At 45.7% G+C, this 24,539-nt stretch overlaps 1 protein-coding gene across 1 annotated transcript in view; it reads right to left on the bottom strand.

Annotated features, from left to right (window-relative positions):
• The window catches only part of IL2RB (interleukin 2 receptor subunit beta), a 36,584-nt gene extending 14,462 nt beyond the window's left edge, over positions 1-22,122 (bottom strand). Inside the window, exons 1-4 of the mRNA XM_060244434.1 lie at positions 22,074-22,122; positions 21,826-21,974; positions 14,704-14,875; positions 9,461-9,569 (exon numbers count right to left, since the gene is read on the bottom strand). Of these exons, the coding sequence (XP_060100417.1) occupies positions 9,461-9,569; positions 14,704-14,875; positions 21,826-21,974; positions 22,074-22,122 (479 nt within the window). The remainder of the gene's footprint in view (positions 1-9,460; positions 9,570-14,703; positions 14,876-21,825; positions 21,975-22,073) is intronic.
• Between the last annotated feature and the right edge of the window lie 2,417 nt (positions 22,123-24,539).

The following is a 24,539-nucleotide window of genomic DNA, read 5'->3' as shown; positions in this document are numbered from 1 at the left end:
AACACCAAAGAATAGAGGGACCCTGGGCTCGAATACAAATTGATTTTATCGGCCCCCTTCCCCGCACAGCAAGAGGAAATCGATACTGCCTCACGGTGATCGATCCTTTCAGCAAATGGGTGGAGGCTTTCCCTTGTAAATATAACACTGCTGCTACAACTGCTAAAATTTTATTCAACCACCTATGGACGAGATGGGGGATCCCGAGGGTCATGGACTCGGATTTGGGGTCACACTTCATCGGAGAGGTCACGAAGGAATTGTGCAAAGCCTTGGGGGTGGAACAGCGGTTTCACATTGCTGGACACCCCCAAGCCTCAGGAGCAATTGAGAGGACAAACCGGACCATCAAGGAAGCCTTACGGAAAGTAGTAAAATCCACAGGCAGGGATTGGGACGAGAAGCTGCCCATTATCCTAATGGCGCTGAGGGGAACTACCGCCGTCCATGGTCACACACCGCATATGGTCATGACAGGAAGGAAAATGGTGTTGCCAGAAGCCTTCTGGCTCAAAACACAACTTACATCTGACTGGATGCCGGTGGTTGTGAATGACGCGTGGGTGCAATCACTAGTCACGGAGGTCCACAATATCCACCTAGAGGTAGCTAAACAACTAGGAAAAACACAACAGGCAATGGATCAAAGACTAGGCTGGGTTAAAAACCCTCGGGTATGGGATCCAGGACAGCTAGTGCTATATAGGAAATTCTCGCAAAACGAGCACTCCCTGGAAGCCAAATGGTTAGGTCCGGTCCCAATAACACAGAGGATCAGTCCAGCAGTTTACCAAGTGGAGATCCAGAAAAAGAACGGAGAAGCTTGGCGAAAGTACTTCCACTGTTCCCAACTCAAGGAATGGAAGGGGACTGCTCCCGCCACCACTAACCCGATTCAGCAACTTGAGGCGGCACCGCCGCAGAAAAGAACTGAAATCCGACAGATCTCTGTTATGCCATGCCCCGAACCGGTAGATTTCTCCCTAAGCGACACATTCCTCACTCTAGGTGTAACTTGAACAAGTCAAAAATAGAAAAGATTCCTGAGACAGAGACCTGTACACAGTAATCTAGGGGGGGGGGGGGTATAAGAGACAAGAACACAGAACACAACCATGTAATTTTAGAATTGCAGCAAGTTTTTTTTCTGTGAATTGCTCTTTTCCTTTCCTCTCTCTCCTAACCTTGCTTTAGTACTGTAACCCCTTTAAGCCTGTAGATATAGCAATAAGGGTCTACAGCACAATTTTATCTTTTATTCTAGGTACACAATATGGATTACCAGAATACAAAGGTGAGGTTGTTATGGGGAACAATGTATTATATATATGTAATGTTAATGCACAAGGAATGTACAGCTAATAGGGCAGTATTGCCCACCATAGTCCCATTCTCTCATTGGAGATGTAAAACTCCCAAAGTATCCCAAAGAAGTCATGCTATGTAAGGTCATAAAGTCTAATTATGGGGAAAATGACAGCAGACTTCCCAGAAACAGCTATGACTTTTGCAGCTGTGACGAAGAATGGGTTAGACCACCAAATATGATTTTGCTATGTGCTGGTACCAGAATGTTAACACAGGAATTGTACTGCTTTTCTCATGAGGATACCATGAGACCTTTAGTGCCAATGCATTGTGTTTATGTTCCAAAGGGCCCACGGAAATTGACAACAATTCCTAAGATAACTCCTAGCGCTACTCCAGCCTCTAAAGGGTTTACTGAGGATATGGGGCCATACTGTGAAATTGCCATTGTGTCGACCGCAGTATGGAAAGCAGGAGACTCTTTCAAATTTATATTATCCATTGGCTCTAGAATAGAAAAATCACTTGCGTTCTCGATACAGACACCTAGTGGAGAGACGCAGCACTACCAGCTAACTACATGGACAAATAGAAATTGGGTTGTTACTGATTCAGAATTAGAAACACAGGGACCCCCCGACTGGTTTATGGTAATAGACCCTCTATGCCAGCAGGGGCAAATGACTGTTACGAAATTTACTAAACTAGGTATTTTCAGTACAAAACTTCAATCGGAGGAAGGAAACTACACCCTCCTTATAGGAAATCTCACTCAGCTCCAATTTAATCCTCTCATCGTAGACGCTGAAACCACTCTGAATGCCAACTCTCATATAATTGGCTCCCATGTGATTAAGCGAGATATAAGGGAGCAAGTTTTAATTCGCCCACAGATGGTACTAAAGGAAATCAGGGTCAGCCTGACGGGATTAAATACCGTCGAAAAGTTGCCACAATGTGCTCCCTACTTGGAACCCAGTAAAAAGGGTTGGGAAGCTTGGCTGCAGTTATGGGTGGGGAACACACCTCGCAGATCGAAACGATCTGTAGGAGACTGGGTAGCACCAGTTGCTGGAGGAGTAGCGGTCTTAGACTCTATTAATATAGAAACGCTAGCAAATAAATTTGCCTATGCTACCTCCTATATTTCTCAGCTGGGAAAACCCATTAATGACTCTTTCCACACCATCTCTGAAGTCCAGCATTCTATCAGCTCCATCTTAGTAAATTGGGAAAACCAAATCGAAAGGGATTTTGCCTTGCTGTTGAAAGGCACTCAATCTCTACAGGTCAATATTTCTTTGGCACTGGCGTGCACCCAGGCTCAAGCTATGAATTTGGCAGTAACCATGGGCATGATCAGACAGGCCACGGAGGGAAATATTCCTTTAGAAATCAAGCAGTTAATTAGACCAGAAATTCCCGCCCCGCAACTGGAATTGGAAGCCTGGTGGACTCTGGTTAATACATCTTTTTCTGTGGACAGGCAGGAACGGAGACTTCTCATCCTGATGCCCACTGCAAAAAGGTTCTTTTATGTACACCCCGTTGTGCCGCTAGGGCTGCAAGTGGGGCCAACCGAAGTCTTGTATTCCTCAGACTCAGATAAGTGGGCTAGGAATGACAACGGAAGTTGGGAAGCAGTAGATTTACAGGCGTGTGTGCATAAAGACAACTTGGGATTTATTTGTGATGAGCAGACTCTACAAACTCACCACCCCTGTGTGAACCCCCTAAGGGACTTTCCTCGAGAATGCAAATATGCGCTTAGGCAAGAGAATGCCTCCGCTTTTGTGTATTTAGGAAGGGGGTGTGCTTGCGTGAGGACACACTGTGAGTATCTCATCATAAATACCTTCCACATCCAACCCATGTTGCCAGGTGTCAACAGATGTTTCTGCAACCTATCCTCCATTGTAGGATGTGACATAGACTTCACAGTCCCCATATGGACTAGGGAAGAAATCCTGTTGGCCCCTAGCCTATTTAAATTTATTCAACCAGTCTTTCTGGGCATGGGGCTACGAGCGATTAGATCCTTGTTGTCTCATCCCCTTTTAAAGCAAACCTTGCAAGACATTAAGAGGAGTGGAGATACAGCAGCCATGGTGGTTAAACACGATGGGCATGAAATCTCCAGCCTTTTAACACAAATCAAGGACACGGGAAAACATTCATTCCTTGACACGCTTCTTGGCTGGAGTCCGACTGGGTCAGCCATACTAAATGTAGCCCTGCACCCTATTGTAGTTATCTTGGTCTTCCAAATTATTCTCTGTATTGTAATAATTGTCCTGGGGTGCTGGCTGAGAAAGCAGCTGAAGAAGGTGGACGAACTCCAAACCATGTGGAGATATCGTCCCCTCGTCATTGAGAAGCCCTAAGAGCTCCTTGAATCCCCTCCCCACTCACGGGGGGGGGGGGGTTTCCCCCCTTTTATTCCCTTTCCCAAGAGCTTTTCTTTTACTTGTAAGGGAGGGCTGTGTAGCCCAGGGGAAGGGGAGAGGGGAAAAGCGACAATACCGAACCGTGGACTGCGGACCAGCAGTGGCAAGGTAGCACTTGCAAGGGAGGACAAGAGATGCCTCTCGAGGGTTCAGAAGTCTTCATTGGAAGACTCCCGCATGTTCGCGGGGTCAGCCGTGCGACTTCAGGCTCCCATCTGAACTGGATTGTGCCAGGCGCTTCAGTTCAACTGACCCGCTGAGACCCCCGGTTCTGCAGCCCCACATGTTTTACAACAGCGGGGACCGGCCGGGTCACGGGATAAAGCCGCCCGATCTTCCCCCTTTGGTGCCTCGATCCCACCAACTAACTAAAAGGTCACAATAAGTCAAATGGTAACTCAGCCTACACTATATTCTAAATCCCTGCATCATGTTTATGGGTTTGGGAAACCTCCCCCTCCTTATTCACCCAGGGATAAAGCTTTTGTGATTGAAAACCCCACTGCCCCGTCGCTCCCAGGAAACCCTGAACTTGAGGCATTTGCATAAACCTCTTCTGCACATGCCCCAACTTTTGGGCTGGGAAGCGGAGGACGATGGGAAATGTAGTCCCCACAGCCAGTTTAAAATTCTGAATGTCAGTATCCCATAGCCCCTCACTTTGCTCCCATGAAAGGTTCTATCTTTTACCATGTAAAGGGTGGGCTTGTTAGCCCAAGGGGGTAGGGTGAGAGAAGCACAAATTGAGCAGAACAAACTCAGGGTATCCTTGCAAGTGTTGAATCACTTCTTGGTAGTCTAGATAGCAGTCCTCAAACGCTGCAGTCCCACCAAGTGATCCATCACTACAAGGCCCAAAGTGACTCTGAGACAGAACCTGTTCTGACCCAGAGAGACTCCCAGTAGTCCAGTGTTTGAGCTCTGTGGCTCTTCCGGCGCTCCGTGATCCTGAAGGAACACAGGGAACGGAGAGGGGAAGAAGTTGCAGACACTCAAAGCATCAGGAACCTGGTGCAGCCTCTGTTCTGACCCATTGGGACGCCCGAGCGTGCAGCCCTTACCCACATAACTGTGGGAGGGACTCAGGCTGTGCATGAGCACCCGAACCGAGGAGCTTAGGGAAACCACCTCCCTCGGGCGCCCCGCGTCCATCGACTATCTTTTAGGTTAAAAGCAACACAGGTGAAGAGCGATTTTGGGGCCAATGTCACACCTGAACAGTGGCCCTTCCACGAGCCGCTATTCCCACAGGAGCGGGCCGAACCCAGGTCCACTTATTGGAAAATGCTTTTTAATACCTTGCTTAGGCTTAGTTCATCTTAGGCTTAGTTCATCTGCATAAAGGCACTTTGCGCATGCACTAACCCGAAGCGCAGGGCTAGGGACATCTGGGACTTGGAGTTCCAACGCCACATATTGGCAATGAACTGTTGATTTTAAGTTTTATCTATCTTTTACCAGAGAAGTTGGGCCGCCGAGGCGACCCTGAGGGTTAAAAGAGGGCAGGTGGTGACACTTGCCCTCCGGAGCGCGGAGCTCCAGCTAAAAGTTCCGCCCACCTAGGGTCTCAGGGGGCCAGAACAGACTCTGCACCAGGTGCCATACGTGCAGGGGCACCCCGAGTTTGTAAAGGCGCACACGGACCCAGGCGGAATGTTTGAGCCCGGCCCCCACCGGGAAAGCTAAGCACACAGAGACACCCCCAAGTCACAGTGACTCGGTTGCTCCCTAAGGAAAAGATGCACCCCATAATAGGAAAGCCATGTGAGGGTGACGAAAGCCTTTTTGGGGTATTTTTGTAAGGGGGTGCCCCCACAATGATTCAAGAGACCCACTTCAGAGCAAGAGGATATTTGCATATGTGCCTCCCACTTGGTCTGCGTAAGAAACTGTATGTCATCCCTGCCTGGCGCCTCTGTAAACCGCCCTGTCTGCCGATAGACGGCGGTGCGATGCGGAAGAAGTGACGTGGCAGTGTATCAGTTGCCATCTCCCGGGCGGGAGGGGTAACACAAGAGGGGTTCTCGACTGGTCATACCCATGTGTGTATATTTAGAGATCTGTTTTTATACAAAGAAAGGGTGCCCGCCCTTGGGTGGGCAGGCTTTTCGGAAAAATTGCAGGGCCGAACCAGGGAGTATGGAGACGGAGGGTGTGAGAACCAAGTTATCCCTTTTTGCAGGGGCTCTTTCTCGGTTTCCCAAGGAGCATCTCCAGGTTGGGAGTTGCCGAGGCAAAGGCCTCTCCTTATGGTGTAGGTTCGGAGAAGCCTACCCAATGGAGTAACTGGCCCAACTCGACACACTTCTCTCCATGATTTCCACTGTACAGCCAGGTTAGTGTGGGGAAATGGAAAAATCCCCTAAACTGCCTTTCAAGAGGGTCATTTGCATCTCCCACGCCCACCGACGGGTTGTTGGCATCATGATATGGGCACGACCTCACAGGAAGTAGGAACTACCATGCAACCCAGATCCCACCCCTGCCGGTCAGAACCTTGATTGACGGGCAGGGAACCTTAGGCCAAATACCAACTTGGACTAAAGTTTTCTTGTGTGTATGTTTTTCTTATTTATTCATTTTTATCTATCTTTTACCAAGTAAAGGGGGAGTCCCCCCCTCCCAGTCAGGGAGGGACTCCAATAGGCCCTAAAAGAGAGCCATGCTTATAGCTGGCTCTCCGGAGCCCACACGGGCTCCCGATTAAAATAAGGAAAGCGACCCTTGGATCAACTTCCCCGAACCTACAGCAATAGGAGAGGCCTTTCCGCGGCCGTGCTCCCCGGTTCGGGGTGGTGACCCATGGGTCCGCACTTCCAGACGCATGCTTCCCCCCTCCGCAAAGCCGGGAAGGCATGAGGAGCGACATGCTTTAAGGTTGAAGGAAGCAATCTAAAGTCAAACTATAGAAGACTGTAAACTCATTAGGAAATCTGGTTGTGTAGAAATGCTTCGCCAGAATTTGCTAAATGTTGTCCAAAACATGTATAAACATAACCAAAAGCGTGCGAAAATTTCTCCCAGAATCCTTTTTCCTCTTCATTTGCATGAGTGCATGGGAGACCCCTCCAGATAGGGTCTCCCCGGGTCATGTGGACGAACCCCCGACGGGGTCCGAGCAACGTCGGAGGTTTCCGTGTTGAGCATGCTCCGCTGGAAACTTGGCTTCACTGTGGGCAGCCTGGATACAAGGGGGGGGGGATAACCGCAGCAGACTACTCGGCGCCGCCAACCTCCTCCCCTCCAGGAAAAGACTACAGACAAGCCGAATGAGAAGGGAAGCCTCTTCTGTCCCCAGCGCGGAAGGTTATCGAGGGGGGGGGAGAAGAAGAAGCCTGAAGACCAAAGGTCAGAAAATAGCTAGATGAATTATGTATTAGCATAGTGTTAGGATTTTATGAGTATGAAATGTAATATGGAGATCCCGAAGGATTGCTTTGCCTCGTGGATCCGCTGATAATATGTAATGTTTATTTCCTACCCAATCAACTATTGCAGCCTAGCTGGCCTAGACTGCGCGCATGATTTTGCTTTTAAGTAATCTTTGATTCAAATACTTTGTATTATGTGATTTTACCATGTGTTTTTATGGATTTTATAATGCTACATGAAATGCTGAGTATGCACAATGTATCCCAACAGGCCTCCCTGTAAGCATGAACGCCAAGGAAGGATCTGACGGCCCATTGGCATTTTTAAAATTGTGTTTTGAGTAGTCTTAGATAGTGGCTCCAACCTTTTTGCAGGTAGCCGGTATTCCCTAGTAGACACCCCCGTTTCAAGGGCTCACCGCCCGCTTACCGTAGCCCCCGTTTTTCTTTTTCTATCTTTTATGTATACGAGACTTTGCCACTAGACGGTGACGTCAGTCTCGAGGGGGGGAACTGTGAGAAAATGACCCCTCTGTCACAAACATGGTTGCCAGGGCGCCTGGAGAAGTGAGCTTGCATCCGCCTGGCCAGTGAATGCGAGTAAAGCTATCCAGGAACTACGTAAGACTCCTGTGTACCAACTACCAAGTATACAAGTGCTTGAGACAGGCACAGAGTGTCTGCAGACGCACACGAACGTTTCCCCGCTATCGCGTGGAATCCGCCATGGCGAGGAGGAGGCTACGCCGCCACGGAGCTGTCCAGGCGAACGGTGTTGAAGCGCTAAGCATGGAAGCCACTGTGTTTCGCTAACGCCACATGTAGCCATCTTCCTGTCTGGTTGGGCTTCATTCCTTCTTAGTGGGAACTACACGTACACACCTTGAGTCATTCCTAGCCCACAAGCAACCTATCTCGTTTATGAATGGATTAATGGCTCCACTATTAATCCTGATTGCCAAGTAATATCCTGAACAACAGGCTTCACCCAGGAGATGATGAGAAAGAGGAAGGATCTCTCCTGATATCTCCAAGCCCTTTTGTCTACACCGGAATACCTAGGTCCATATCTGATTCTCTATTGTCACCTTCCCAGTTAATCCCATCTCCTCCCAATCACCCAACCATTCCCATACTGATATCATTGGAGCCGCCCCAGGCCCTGTCGCAACTTGGAAGTTTCCAGGATGCCCAGGATGAAGGTGATGTTCATTGGTTGAAGCATGCACCCAATCAGGTGTCGCCATAGACTCGCCATTGGTCCAGCCGGTGTCCAGCCTTCTTGGTCATCAGCGGAACCTCCCATTACCACTCCCAGTCACCTCCCATTCCCTCAGGACTAAGGTGACACTATATAACCTGTGGACTAGCTACCCACAGGTGTGCTCTCTATTCAGCAACCCCCTTATTCCGCTGTATAGATCCATCCCCGATTCCTGATCAGTTTCGGGTCCATTCCCCCATTCCCTCATTCGTCGCCATCGGAGCCTTCCTTGGAGTCTGCGAGAGGTAGTATCACCCTGTATGTCCATCCTTTTATGTTCCCCTATCGATCTCTCTATATTTCTTTAGACCTGTGTGAATGTGAGATTGCTTTTGTATCTTGTGTGAAAGAACTATTGTCTCAAATAAATTACAATTGATTTTACTAAATTAGAGTCCAGTTTATTGAGCATTGACTATCTGAATGGTTGAGCCTGGTATACACAGATAACAAAGATTCCTATTGGGCCAGCTGTCTCTCAATCTAATTCCCCAATCTCATTTTGAGAGCAGTTTCCCTAACAATAAACTTTAAAAAGGATACAGATAAACACAATTAAAGATATTATTTTTAACTTAAAAATATAAACATGCTTAAAACCCTTGTGATATATTTTTTTAAATGGAAAGGTGGGGGAATAGTGGGAATTGGCAATGCTATTTTTTAAAATAAAACATGAAGAAAAAGCACAAGGGTCACAGCAGAAACTAAAAATATAAAATGCTCTGAACCTAGAATAACATGAAATGGCTGGGCATTGCAAGGGTGGTGGGTCAAGGGGCAGGGGGGCGGGACCTTGGCTCAAGCACCAGATGCCATGAAGCTGGCCCTGGCTATATATCAGCCCAGCTCTACACCTTTTTGTTTGTTGGCTGTTTGCAGAGACTAGTCATTTGGTTGCCACTGGACAAGCACATATAACAGCAGTGCTTGCAAATCAGGTTAAGGATCTACAGCTGCTTCAGAGGTAGGGGCTCTTGAGAACAGTCAGTGTGGTGGACAGCTATCAGTTGCCTAAAAAACACAAAATATTCCAGAAGAGAAGAGTAAAAATGAGATTTCAATGTTACCATTTTGGTATCCGTGTTTTGACCAGCGAGATAGCAACAATGAGGAAGATGGAGATTGAACTGATGCCAAAGGCTAGAAGAGCTGGAAGGAAGCTAAGTAAGGATAGTTCTTCAGGAATAACTAGAAAGAAAACAAAGTACAAATCAGCAGAAGAGAGATTTCTGACCTCTCTTTGTTTAGTCATTAACTGAAGACAAAAACACTATTCAGGCATTATGATCACACATACTGGGAGCCTCCCAACCTTGTATAGATGCCCCTGATATGTCTGGTTGCCATGTTGTGTGATCAGGGGCAACATCATGCACATACAGCTCTGGTGTGTGTGAGGTGACCACTGATTTTCAAGGTTTGTGTTCATGTACACTAGGGCCACACACAAATGGTAAATACACCTAGCCCCCTCTCCTCTTCACACAACACAATAGCCATGTACAGGCCTCATTTTGGGTAGGAGCTTACAAGAGTGGAACTCTGCAATCTCTAAATTTTATTGTGCTCTTTCTTTGTTGTTGTTCAGTCGCACAGTCAAGTCTGACTCTTTGTGACCCCATGGACAAGTCACACCAGTTCCTCCTGTCTTCCACCATCCTCTGAAGTCTGCTCAAATTCATGTTTGTTACATCAGTAACATTGTCCAGCCATCTCATCTTTTGCCGTCCTCTTCTTCTTTTGCCTTCTGTCTTTCCTAGCATCAGGATCTTCTCCAGGGAGTGCTCCCTTCTCATTTGGTGGCCAAAGTATTTGAGCTTCAGCTTCAGCATCTGACCTTCCAGGGAACAGCCTGGGTTGATTTCCCGTAGGACTGACTGATTGGAACTTCTTGCAGTCCAATGGACTCTCAAGAGTCTTCTCCAGCACCACATCTCAAAAGCATCTATTCTTCTGCACTCGGCCTTCCTTATGGTCCAGCTCTCACAGCCATACATTATCACTGGGAATACCATCGCTTTGAATATATGGACTTTTGTTGGCAGGGTGATGTCTCTACTTTTTATTATACTGCCCAGGTTCGCCATAGCTATCCTCCCAAGGAGCAAACGTCTTTTAATTTCATGGCTGCAGTCACCATCTGCAGTGATCTTGGACCCCAGAAACGGGAAGTCTGTCATTACTTCCATGTCTTCCCCTTCTATTTGCCAAAGTGTGATGGGGCCAGATGACATGATCTTATTTATTTATTTATTTATTCCGTAACTTATATCCCGCCCTTCCCACAAGTGGCTCAGGGCGGCTTACAACAAATAATAAAACAATAAAATCGGAACAAATTAATACATTTAAATTCAAACATTTAAAACCTAAAAACCTTAAAATTTTACATTTTACATTAAAACTGTGCAGTATAATCACAAAAATCTAAGATCTAGAAAGCTACATTTGTCTAGTCAGGCGTAGGCTAACCGGAAGAGGGTCGTCTTACAGGCCCTGCGGAACTGAGTAAGATCCCGCAGGGCCCGCACCTCTTCCGGTAGCTGGTTCCACCACATAGGGGCCGTTGTGGAAAAGGCCCTGTCCCTAGTTATTTTGAGGCGCACTTCCTTGGGCCCGGGGATGGTGAGAAGATTTTGAGTCCCAGACCTCAGTACTCTCTGGGGAACGTGTGGGGAGAGACGGTCCCTCAGGTAGGCAGGTCCCAGGCCATATAGGGCTTTAAAGGTAATGACCAGCACCTTGTACCGGACTCAGTATATTATTGGAAGCCAGTGCAGAGCCCGAAGACCCGGCCGAATGTGCCCCCATCTTGGGAGGCCCAATAACAGCCGGGCTGCGGCATTCTGCACCAGCTGCAGTTTCCGGGTCCGGCACAGGGGCAGCCCCATGTAGAGGGCATTGCAGTAATCCAACCTCGAGGTGACCGTAGCATGGATCACTGTTGCTAGGTCGTCGGGGTCCAGGAAGGGGGCCAACTGCCTTGCCCGTCTAAGATGAAAAAACGCGGACTTGGCAGTGGTTGCTATCTGGGCCTCCATATTTAGGGACGGCTCCAGCAGCACCCCCAGGCTTTTGACCCTGTCCGCCGGCCTCAGCGGGACACCGCCAAAAGCTGGCAGGGGGATTTCCCCCCCCGGCCCCCGACGGCCCAAACAAAGGACCTCTGTCTTCGCAGGATTCAATGTCAGTCCACTCAGTCTGAGCCACTCAGCCATGGCCTGTAATCTTAGGTTTTTTGATGTTGAGTTTCAAGTCTACTTTTGTGCTCTTTCACCCTCAACAAGAGGTTCTTTAGGTCCTCCTCACTTTCTGCCATTAGAGTAGTGTTATCTGCATATCTGAGGTTGCTGATGTTTTTCCCGGCAATCTTAATTCCGGTTTGTGCTTCATCCAGGCCAGCATTCCGCATGATGTACTCTGCATATAAATTTAATAAGCATGGTGACAATGTACATCCTTGTCGAACTCCTTTTCCTATTCTAAACCAATCAGTTGTTCCATATCCCGTTCTGACAGTTGCTTCTTGACCCTTATACAGGTTTCTCAGGAGACATGTGAGGTGGTCTGGTACTCCCATCTCTTTAAGGACTTGCCACAGTTTGTTGTGATCCACACAATCAAAGGCTTTAGCTTAGTCAATGAAGCAGAAATAGACATTTTTCTGATACTCCCATGCTTTCTCCATAATCCATCGAATGTTGGCAATTTGATCTCTAGTTCCTCTACCTCTCTGAAACCCAGCTTGAATTTCTGGTAGTTCCTGATCTACATACTGCTGAAGCCTAGCTTGTAGGATCTTTAACATGACCTTGCTGGCATGTGAAATGAGTGCAATGGTGTGATAGTTTGAACATTCCTTGGCATTACCCTTCTTTGGGATTGGAATATAAACCGATCTTTTCCAATCCTGTGGCCACTGTTGTGTTTTCCAAATTTGTTGACATGTGTGCATCACTTTAACAGCATCATCTTTTAGGACTTTGAATAGCTCAACTGGGATACCGTCATCTCCGCTTGCTTTGTTGTTAGTAATGCTTTCTAAAGCCCATTTGACTTCACTCTCCAGGATGTCTGGCTCAAGGTCATCGATTTCACTGTCATGGTTGTCCGGGACATTGAGATCTTTCTTGTATAATTCTTCTGTGTATTCATGCCACCTCTTCCTGATCTCTTCTGCTTCTGTTAGGTCCCTGCCATTTTTGTCCTTTATCATGGCCATCTTTGCACAAAACGTTCCCTTGATTTCTTCAATTTTCTTGAAGAGATCTCTTGTCCTTCTCATTCTGTTATTTTCCTCTATTGCTTTGCATTGTTCCTTCAGGAAGGTCTCCTCATCTCTCCTTGCTGTTTTCTGGAAATCTGCATTCAGTTGGGTGAATCTTTCCTTTTTACCTTTGCCTTTCACTTTCCTTCTTTTCTCAGCTATTTGTAAAGCCTCATCAGACAGCCACTTTGCCTTCTTGCAATTCTTTTTCTATGGGATGGTGCTGATTGCTGCCTTCTGTACAATGTCACGAACCTCCGTCCATAGTTCTTCAGGCACTCTGGCTATCTAGTTCTTTAAACCTATTCTTCACCACCACTGTATATTCATAGGGGGTGTGATCAAGGTCAAACCTGAATGGCCTAATGGCTTCCCCAGTTTTCTTCAGTTTAAGCCTGAATTTTGCAATGAGTAGCTCATGATCTAAGCTGCAGTCAGCTCCAGGTCTTGTTTTTGCTGACTGTAAGGAGCTTCTCCATCTTTGACCGCAGAGTATATAATCAATCTGATTTCTTTGTTGCCCATCAGGTGATGCCCACGTGCAGAGTCGCCTTTTTAGGTTGTTGGAAGAGGGTGTTCACTATGACCAGCTTGTTCTCTTGACAAAACTCTATTAGCCTTTGCCCGGCTTCATTTTGTTCTCCAAGGCCAAACCTTTTCCGGTCACCTTTTGATTTCCTACTTTGACATTCCAGTCCCCTATGATGAGGAAGACATCTTTTTTTGGTGTTAATTCTAGAAGGTGTTGTAGATCTTCATAGAACTGGTCCACTTCAGCCTCTTCTGCATCAGTGGTTGGGGCATAGACTTGGATTACTGTGATATTGAATGGTTTGCCTTGGATACGGACCGAGATCATTCTGTCATTTTTGAGACTGTATCCCATTACTGCCTTCCTCACTCTCTTGTTAACTATAAAGGCCACACCATTTCTTCTATGGGACTCTTGCCCACAATAATAGATGTAGTGATCCTCTGAGTTAAATTCACCCATTCCCATCCATTTTAGTTCACTGATTCCCAAAATGTTGATGTTCAGTCTTGCCATCTCTTGTTTGACCACATCTAGCTTACCTTGATGCATAGATCTTACATTTCACGTTCCAATGCAGTATTGTTCTTTGCGGCATTGGACTGTTCTTTCACCATCAGACACATCCACAGCTGAGCATCTTTTCGGCAATGGCCCAGTCGCTTCACTCTTTCTATGGTTACTTGAATGCTCTTCCCCAGTAGCATATTGGGCACCTTCTGACCTGAGGGGCTCATCTTTCACCGCCATATCTTTTAGCCTTTTGTTTCTGTTCATGGGGTTTTCTTGGCAAGGATACTGGATACACCCCCCCCACACACACACACACAAAAACCCTTGCTTCTGGGCTCCATTGTTCAACCCCCCTGTGAGAATTTGGCTGAACTCTTAAGATTTGACAAACTTTCTAATATTTTCCCCCACAAAAATGGGGAAATAACCAAAACATGTAAAGCAGATGGAAATCTTCATCATGCTACTGTGGCCACATAGGAGAAAGTAATTGAAAAAGTATGATGGGAGTAAGGTTTTATTGTGACAGTTATAATTCAAGAAGCATTTTAAGGTAGCTGCTGAGCTGATATAATTTAGTACACCTTCTGGTGATGTCAGGGGTGTGTGTCACATGCAAATGAGTTATGCAAATGAGTTGTGCTAATGAGCTCCGGCATCTCTTTTTTTACGAAATGACCCCTAGCCATGCATATTGGGAGGACTGGAAGTAGATTTGCCAACTCTGGGCCAGGAAATACCTGGAGATTTTGGGGGTGGAGCCTGGGGAGGGGAGGGACCTCAGCAGGGTGTAATGCCATACAGCCCTCCTGCCAAAGCAGTAGTTTTCTCCAGGAGAATAGATCTTGGTCATCTAGAGATCAATTGTAATAACTGGAGACCTCGTCTCCACATGGAGGTTGGCAACCCTAATTGCAGGTGGCACACTCTCTGTATGCATGCTTCTAGTATGATAATGCCAGAAAAGGGTCATATATTTCAAAGACTATGAAATCTACCTTTTGGGTAAGTTCTCCACTTTAACGTTGTACTCCAGTGGCTCCATATGCTCTTGTAACCACTGTAATCTTGGACCTTGACACGAACAACAGCCTCATACTCTGTGCCAGGAGAAAGATTCTCAATTTCTATCCACTGCTGATCATAAGTAATGGGCAAGATTGCGGCAGCCTGCAGTGAAGTCAAAAGGAAAGTGATGACTGGGTGTAGTCACTATACAACATTTTTGTACCTTGCTGCCTTCTAGCGCATCAGGGTATCTCATAATTTAGATAACTTCTTCCATCTGAGCAACTGGTTGTCCAACAATTGTATAGAGCAGGGATGTACACATGTACCACTTTTTCATTTCTTTTTAGCATAGCATGTTGTTGTCATTAACTTTCTTCATTTTACCTCATTTTATTATTGGTGTTCCAAATTCATCCATTTTTTTCCCAACAGCATTCTTACAGCTTTTTAAAGCCATTCATATGTCATGCACATTTTATATGCAATTGTAACAAGAATCATGTTGAATACTAACCATATTTCACAGGACAATTTTTGCGTAAAGAACCAGGAAATGCAACAAAAATAAAAACCCCTGGGTTCTGTTTGCACAAAGGAAACAAACTGCTGTTTTCAAGACAGAACAGTGCAGACCACAACATTGCGTAGCATCTCTATAAAGCAAATGTCCTGTAGTAAGTCAGAACCAGGCCAGGAGCATAGTAGGTTCTTTTCCGATTTAGGTTTTATATGTGCCGTTCCTATCCCTGTTCTGCAAAACTTCTGATAGCCAAGGCAGACTGTATTTGAATTCTAAAGGTGTGCTGAAAAGGCTGAACTTGAGAGTAGATTCTGGTGGGTAGTCATGTTGATTTAGTAATAGAACAAAGTTTGAGTCTAGAAGTGCATTTAAGTCCAACAAAGTTGAATTCTGGGTATAAACTTATGTGTTCATGTTGGTCTTAAAGGTGCTATTGGACTCAGACTTGAATGTGTTCATGATCTACCCTTGTTTGGAGGAGCTCATGTCTGTGTGTTTCTGCAGCACTGGACTCACCACCTCTGAGTCCAGGTATTTCTGCTGTATCTTTGCACTTTAATGAAAGGGGTCCTTTTTTGATTAAAAAAAGCTGTTTTATGGACTGTTCTTAGGCTGAGGACTGTTTTATCAATATTGTTTCAAACTGCTCTGTTTCTTTTATGTGTTGATCATGGAAGTCTGGTTTTTCATATCTAGAGTGAGGAGATTCTAGACTGTACAGGGATCTGCAGAGCAAACTTCTACATAAGGACTGTGGTACCTGCTGCACCTCATCCTGTGACTTCCTTGATCCAGTGGGTGAAACTTCAGGCTTCTGTTTCCCTGTTATGACACTGGCTGGATTCCTAAGTGGCTCTTTGACAGCCCTGACATCTAGAGCTCCCAGACCCAGTCCAGAGGTTCCATGAGAGTAAGACTTGTAATGATGCCTCTCCTAAAATCAGCCCTCATCTAATTTGCCTTGTTCACCACTTGGGCTTATTAGTCGATTGATGGGATTTCCACACTTTGCTTTTCTTGATTTAGTCATGTTTAATTTATTTATTAAATTTACATGCCCCTTTCACAACCAGGTGGTCTTGAGGCAGCTAAAAAAGTTGATTTATTGAATTCAATTTTTAAACTACCCTTCCCTGTGGAACAGGGCTCAGGACCATACACATCTATATAAAACATATATGTAAGAGAATCATATTTAAAATTCCTATCATATTACAGCAAAAAATAACCTATAACCAATGAGATGGTGGTGAAGCTGCAAAAAATATACCATTGCCTCATGAGGGGGGTAGGGGGGTGGGAGGCAGGAGAAACAGGAGTGCCTTCCAGATGGATGCTGTTGCTGGCCTCTGCCAAATGCCTGGCGGAACTCTGCCTTGCATGCCATGTGGACTGCATTAAGTCCCACAGGGCATGGATGTTATTAATTTGGCAGAGAATTAGGGTTGCCAATCCCCAGTTGGGGGCAGGAGATCCCCTGGTTCAGAGGCCCTCCCCCCTCCACTTCAGGGTTATCAGAAAGTGGGGTGGGGGGAGGGAAATGTCCGCTGGGCACTCCAATGGAGACCAGTTCCCATAGGTTATAATGGAGAATTGATCTATGGGTATCTGGGGCTCAGGGGGCTGTTTTTGAGGTAGAGGCACAACATTTTCCGCATAGCATCTGGTACCTCTCCTCAAAACACTCTCCAAGTTTCAAAAATATTGGACCGGGGGTCCAATTCTATGAGCCCCAAGAGAAGGTGCTCCTATCCTTCATTATTTTCAAATGGAGAGAAGGCATTTAAAAGGTCTGCAGCCTCTTAAATGCAATGGCCAGAACTCTCTTTGGAGTTCAATTGTGCTTGTCATAACCTTGCTCCTGGCTCCATCCCCAAAGTCTCCAGATATTTCTTGAGTCAGACCTGGCAACCCTGAGAGAGCTCTACCAAGTTGGGGCCAGGGCTGAAAATGTCCTGGCCTTGGTCAAGGCCAGCCGGATGTCTCTTGGGCCACCAGCCACCAGCAAGTTCTTATCGACTGAGCGTAATGTTCTTTGGGGGTTGTGTATGCAGACCAAAGTGAAGACTATTTGTGTGTGTTCCTGCCTGGCTCATTGGAGACGCAAGGACTGAGCTTGGGGACTCAGGAACAATGGACAGCAGGATCCAAATACCTGTTGCCCTGCTCCAATCACGAGACCCTGAATGACCCAATGGCATGCTAGCACGGGGACCTTGAAGTGTATATAAGTTGGCCTGGGTGGCTCAGGTTCTCAGTCTTGTGGCCAGAAGCCCTGCCAATATCCAAAAGGCATCTGAGCTAAGGGGATCCCAAGACCAGGAAACAAAATGATCAGAAAACTGGTGTAACCAGCTACCGGAGGAACTGAGGGCCTTGCGGGACCTTGCCCAGTTCCGCAAGGCCTGTAAAATCACACTCTTCCGGTTAGCCTTTAACTGATCTAGAGTTACCGTCATAGTGGGAGAAAATGTAAGAATACTGAAGCCATTGGAAGCGAAACAACCACATATGATATCAGCACCAGATTGTTTTAATGATTGTTTTAATTATTGAATTTTAAATTGTCGTATTAATGTTATACATTTTTTAAATTAATTGTTTTCATTTTATTGTTGTGAGCCGCCCTGAGCCTGCTCCGGCGGGGAGGGCGGGATATAAATCAAATCAAATCAATCAATAAATAAAAAGGCCAACTGAAACACTCTATGTGACATAGCAGAGAAATGTTGAGGCTTTGCTCAGATTGCAACATAGACATATTTCCTGTGCTGATTGCTCACCCCAATCCCAACTGAGCGATAACACTATGAGTTCAACTGGTGAGTACTGTTTCTGTCTTAACCTCTGGCTATCTGATTAAGTCACCACCTTCCTGACTTATTACCTGAATTCCACTATCTTCTTTCCCTACTGCTGTGGTAATGTCTGACACTATGGAATTCCTTTATCTTCCAAGTCTACTCTTCCTCAGGGTGCCACCCAAAATTAATTAATACATTAAAACTCACTCTGACCTATTGTTAACTCATCTGGACAAACACGGCTGTGTTGACACACCCTATTGTATCCGCCTGGAAATCCATTCAAGTGACCAATATAAGCACATCACTGGGCCATCAAGCCCCCTTAGTTACAGGAGGGGCCCCACCCCTCCAAACCCTATAAGAACTGTGTCCAAATCCCAGCCCATGGTCCATTCTGTAAGGCGCCATATACAGTCTGTACCCCCAGTTACTCTTAGTAATTGGGTCTCTAGAGTATGTCTTGCTGGTCAGGCAAGTTCTCTCCTCCGCTTCTCTTCACTGCACTCAAGGACAGGTAGTATAACCAACTTCAACCAAACCCTTCAATTCTCTATCGATAATCTCTAGTTTCTTAGTTCTTGATTGTATGTTTTATTGCTTGTGTGTGTGATTGTACCCCTTTATACTAGGGGTGTCAAACATGCAGTTAGGGGGCCAAATCAGGCCGCCATAGGGCTCCAATTAGGCCCTCAAGCAACTGGCTGTCATCTGCATCCTTCTCCCTATATCTTGCTTCCTTCTGCATAACAGCTTGCATTGCAAGGCTTGCTCAATTGCACAGAAGCTACAGAGCAAAACCTCTATTTTCTCCATTGGCTGAGGCTCCTCCCATGGGGAGGAACAGCTTGCTTTTGCCAGGTTCTCTCAATTGCACAGCAGAGCTATTGAGCCAAGCCTCTCTTCCTTCTATTGGCTGAAGCTCCCCCCCCCAGTCCCCTGGGGAAGGAAGGAAAGAGCCAGAGCTTTCTTTGCCCAGTTCCCTGGATCCCATGGGAGAATACAAAGAAAGCATCTTTAAAACCAATGAGTGCTAATGTTTTAAGCATGTTTTAAGTTTTTAAAAAATATATATTTGTGTTTGTCTGAGTCCTTCATAAAATTTATATCTCTGCTACCTAATCTTAAATAGGTACACACATGGTGCAGCCCGGCATGGCTTGGCCCAACTCGACATGGCCCAGCACAACAAGGTCTTATTTATCTCAGATCCAGCACTCATAACATATGAGTTCGACACCCCTGCTTTATTCATTACTTCTCAGTAAAACATTATAAAATATATTCGCTCCAGAGTTTTCATTTATGAGAACTGGACCTTCGTATAATCAGTGAAGATCCACACTCCTAATTCGCTCTACCTAAGTCTCCTTGTTGCTAATTTCCCCATCTAGAAGAGGAGACCCAAGCATTTCCCGTAACAGTCTTGAGTTCAGAGCTATGATCACTACCACCTTGCCTCTTCCTTGCATTAAACCCATAATATTATACCATGAGAGGTGGTCCCGAAGCTGAAACATTAACAAATCTCAGTTTAAAAACATAATCCTAATAAAATTAGAAAGCAATCCACCTAAACCAAACCCAACTAACTAAAAGTCAAGCAGAAGAGCTCTGCTTTACAGGCCCTTCGAAACGTAGGTAAGTCTCTCAGAGACTGTGTATCATCTGACAGTTGGTTCCACCAGGATGGGGACACCACAAAAAAGGCTGTCATCCTAGTGGATGCCAGGCGAATGTCCCAGGGACCAGGCAGCACAAGGAGAGATGCCATGTCTTTCCCATCCTTTCCAGACTACTCTGGGGACTCACTAGGTGGCTAGCACAGACAATAAAAATAATGAAAGAGGAAAATGAAATGATATAAAAACAGCATGAACAACAAGCAAAGATGTTCACAGTGAAGCTCACTGATAAACAACAGCAGGGAAACTACAAAGAATACCATATCATGTCAAAGGCCTGCTAAAATAATTACATCTTGACCTGGAACTTAAAGGTGGTCATGGAAGGAGGTAGCTGGACCTCCCAAGGGAAAGAATTCCAGAGCTTGTGTGACACTGCTGAAAAGGCCCTGCCTTGCATGCTATCCCCCTCCATGTCTCCGCTGGACCTCTGCTGATCACAAGAGTGTGTCTAAACTTGTTAGGGCTTTATATGTAAAACTCCAGCAATTTGAAGTGGACTAGGAAATAGATTTGCTAACTCTGGTTTGGGAAATTCTTGGAGATATTAGGGATGAAGCCTTGGAAGGGTGGGGTTTGGAGAGGGGAAGAACCTACCAAGGTATAATTCAATAGAGTCCACCTTCCAAAGCAGCCATTTTATCCAGGGAAACTAACCTTCTGTAGCCTAGAGCTCAGTTATACTTCTAGGAGATCTCCAGCCACCACTTCGGGGCTGGCAACGCTAGGAGTTGGTACAATAAAGTGGAAGTAACAAGCTCCAGTCAGATGCATTTTGTACCAAACTGCATTTTCTGCACACTTCTGAGACGGCTCATGAAAATGTTGGTAGTGCCTAGATTTTTGGAGGTCTAAACTCCAAACAGACTGGAATTGTGTGGAATATCACCAAATCTACACATCTGATAGTAAATCTAAACTCTAAAAATGTCCTTCCCCCTCCCCTTTTTGAAACATGACTGTGGAGAAACGCCATTTTAGTCAGTGGTGGTGCTTCATTTGGCAGGGGTCAGTAAATCCCTCAGCAGGCTTTGTAGCCTTCCCCTCACTCCCCCCCTCCCTTCCAGAGCCAAACCAACAACGCTAGGGGGGAAATCTCCTAGAGAGGCAGGAAGTGCTTTTGTTCTTGGCATGTGTGTTAGCAGGAAGAGAAGGGCAGTTGGAAGCCAGCGCTCGAGCGAGCATGTGGTGAGAAATGGAGGCTCCTGCCTGGGAGGCCCCAGGCAGGCAAACTAAGTAAGTAATTCACAAGACAGGGCAAGTTTAGACCAGGGACAAGACAATGCGTTTAAAAACCACCTTTATTTTGTTATGCTGTTTGCTGTGCGTGTGCTGTGCTGTGCTAACTTTTTAAAGGCAACTGTTTTTGTTTTGTTTTTCTTTCCCTATCGTTTTCTCTTTTAAATAAATGTTTTTTCTGTTTTAAATACTGGCAGTCAAACTCTGTACCACATAGATCCTCAGACCGCTTTAGACCACGCTGTGTTGAGAAGGGGGCCCCGGGGAAGGGGGAAGGCATGCAGTTGGATAAGGTGCCAATCCTCCAGGGGTGCCCCAAAGAAGCGCTGAGGTCTCTGTGAAACCCAAGTGCAGGGTGGCAGAGGACCTTGAGGCCTGGCCTCATAGCTGGAAAGGGGGATTGGGAGTCCTGTTCCTCTCAATCTGAACCCCGGGACTGAGCAGGTGGTGGCAGCGAGCCCAAGGGGCAGGAGGAGAAATAGCTCCCTCCAAGAGTTGGCGACTCAATAGGGAGCTGACGGGACCGGGTCTGAAGGCAGAATCGGGCCGGTTCCATCACAATGACAATACTACTTTGCACTTATGCAGAGAAACAACTAGGGTTGCCAACCTCCAGGTGGGATCTAGAGATTCCTTTTACTACTTTTACTTTTACTACTGATCCCCAGGCAGCAGAGATCAGTTCCCCTGAAGAAAATGGCTGCTTTGGAGGGTAGTCTCTGTGGTATTATATTCTGCTGAAGTCCCTCCTCTCCCCAAACCCTTCCCTCTCTAGGTATTTACAAACCAAGGGCTAGCAACCCTAGAAATAACAAATATTTACAAGTCTTTGCCATCTGTAGGGTGTCGCTTCATACTCACCTTATCAAGATCTCCTAGCTTTTTGTAAGCTACTTCATACTCCAGCAGTCCTTCTAAGTAATGAGAGACATTATGGAGCTGCCATGACAAACAGTAGGAAGGCTTCCTGTCACTTTCCATTTGGACTCTATGAGGAGGCCTGAGCTGAACTGGAAAGGAAGAGAGCAAGTGAGGCACTGTAACTATCACTAGCACAACAGAAACAGAACTGTTAAATCCTGGGGCAGCACAGAAACCCTCTTCATTACAACAAGGGTTGTTTCCTGGGTCCTGGAGCCTCAGTTCACAGGCCTTCATCTTGCCCCTTATCTTTATGCACCAGGGCCATAGAAACAGAAAAATGTGCACACCCCACCTGCATTTTTCATTTGATAGTGGTCATGTAGGAAGGCAGCAGAATGCAGAATTTCCTCAACTATGGTGGCTATCTGTCATGTCCTCCTTTTTGTTCCATCTGTACCACAGTGCTAACAAGCAGCATACACCCGACTTTTCTACCTAGAGGTACATGGGACTGCATAAGTAGGGATGATTTTTAGGTGCTATGAGTGTTCTGTTAAAAACACAGGGCTATTTGCTTCTCTTTCCTAGCTGGAGGGTCCACAAGGTGATGCCTGCCCACACTTCTCCTGGCGCCTGTCAAGTGTTTTAAGAAAGTGGGTGGAGCTTTTGCCAAGCAGGGCTTCTTCTGACTGGCCGCTGGAAATCTGACTGTGAAGATTTTTTTTTATAAATTGTATTGGCAACAGCTGCTACCCCAGCAGAAGGATCTTTCCTGTGTGACTGAAGATAAGTTGTATGTATGCAAGAAAATATATATAGAAATATATATTGTTGGCTATAAAGAAAAGGAATTTAATGAATCTTAAGAGTGAATGTGTGTATGTTAAGGTTACCATATTTTGAAAAGCAAAAAAGAGGACATCTTTCCCAACTGACTACTTTAAACCAGTGATCACTCTGACAAATCTAGTTTTAAATACCCTTACTATTTAAGCTGTGGTTGCTACTAACAAGGAATCTTCCTAACTTGCCAACCCAAAAAGAGGACATTGTCATCCTTTTTTTTATAAAGAGCCCCAAAGAGGCTGGACATACACAAAAAAGAGGACATCTGGTAACCCTTGTGTATATAGATGCACCCCTCTTCCCCCCACTCCTGGTCCTTTCCCCCTCCCCGTCATTCCAGCCATGCACAAAGTTTTCATTTTGAAGTTAATTGAAGAAGTTGCATTTCCATTGGTTGCTAATCTGGAGCATCTCAGGGTGAGCATGGTTACTGTGGCCAAACAAAATCTTATATTTTGGGGGATTAGGCATCTCATTAATTCAACTCCTTGATGTACTTTGTAGCTATTGTTAATTTATAATATAATTCATAGTATGGAAATACAGTGGTAATACTTATTTAAAGTCCAATCATCCTGGGCCATTGTTAATATGATTGGCTTTCTGTTTGTGCATGGGGGTCACAGGGGAGAGTGTCTTACATTCTTGAGATCCATCAGCGGCTTCCCTACCCTCAATTCCCTATGGGTCTCCATCCTGTTTTTCTTTATCATTGTATCTAAGACCTTGTGGAGCTATGTAGCAGAGCCCTAAACAGAATGAGGCCACCTTGATCAGTTGCTTTCCAGAAGCCTAGTGCAAAGAGGCCTCCTGCAAAAACTCCTGTGTAGTTTGGGGGTTTGCTTATAGAATATATTCTATCAAATAATTTGATGGCAATGATGGTGAAGCCGATTTATCGATTTATTTATATGGCAGCATGATCAATGTCGATAACAGTGATTTAGACTGTGGTTTATAGAGTTCTGTGAGCACAAAAAGCAATCTCCTGCCCCCAAGAAACAAACCGTTGAGCATATGAAGTCAACCTCCCTGAAGGCCTTTGTGTGTCTGCTGCTGGCACGCTCTCCAACATTATATATCCTCCTGCAGCAAGAAGTAAAACTGTATACACTGCAGACTCCTATTGTGATAAGTGTTCTGTTCTTAATGCTTGGAATCCAAAACAAGTGGGCAGCATGGTTTCCAACAGGAGCACAGTTCAATAAGTCCAGTTCTTTTTCTGTCTGGAGCTATTGGGAATAAAACTTCCTTTCTCTTCCTTCCTGCCCACACCATCCAAATGAAATTGGGAAGTCTAAAACATTGGTCTGGATTGCAGGAACAAAGTTGTCTCAACTAAGGTTACTAGCTCCGGGTTCGGAAATAGCTGGAGATTTGGGGGATGAAGCCTGAGGAGGGCAGAGTTTGAGGAGAGGAGGGACTTCAGTGAGGTTCAATGCTATAGAATCCACCTTCCAAAGTGATGGCCAGCGGGTGACCCTTGAAGTCATTGCTTCCCTCAGCACCTTATTTGCACCTTACCATCTAGGTACTTAAATTATGTTGAAAACTACTTTGATAATTCTGTAATTTTACAGATTCTGTAATCATGATATTGTCTAGTCTGGATGTAAATTGTTTAATGTTTCTGTAAGGTTTTAATGTTGTAAGCCACTCAAAGCCTGCTTGCGGGGATAGGGCTGGGTATAAATCGAAAAATTAAATTAAATTAAAATTTTCTACAAGGAAACTAATCTCTGTCACCTGGAGATCAGCTGTAATCCCAGGAGATCTCCAGCCACCACCTGAAGGTTGACAGCCTTAGCACAACACTACAATAAGTGAAAGCACTACCATGTTTGGAATGTAGTGAGCAGGATGTC

The sequence above is a fragment of the Heteronotia binoei genome, chromosome 8 (genome assembly GCF_032191835.1).
Source record: "Heteronotia binoei isolate CCM8104 ecotype False Entrance Well chromosome 8, APGP_CSIRO_Hbin_v1, whole genome shotgun sequence".
Taxonomy (NCBI): domain Eukaryota; kingdom Metazoa; phylum Chordata; class Lepidosauria; order Squamata; family Gekkonidae; genus Heteronotia; species Heteronotia binoei.
The sequence above is the reverse complement of the archived record's forward strand: the minus strand, read 5'-3'. Positions and strand labels throughout refer to the sequence as shown.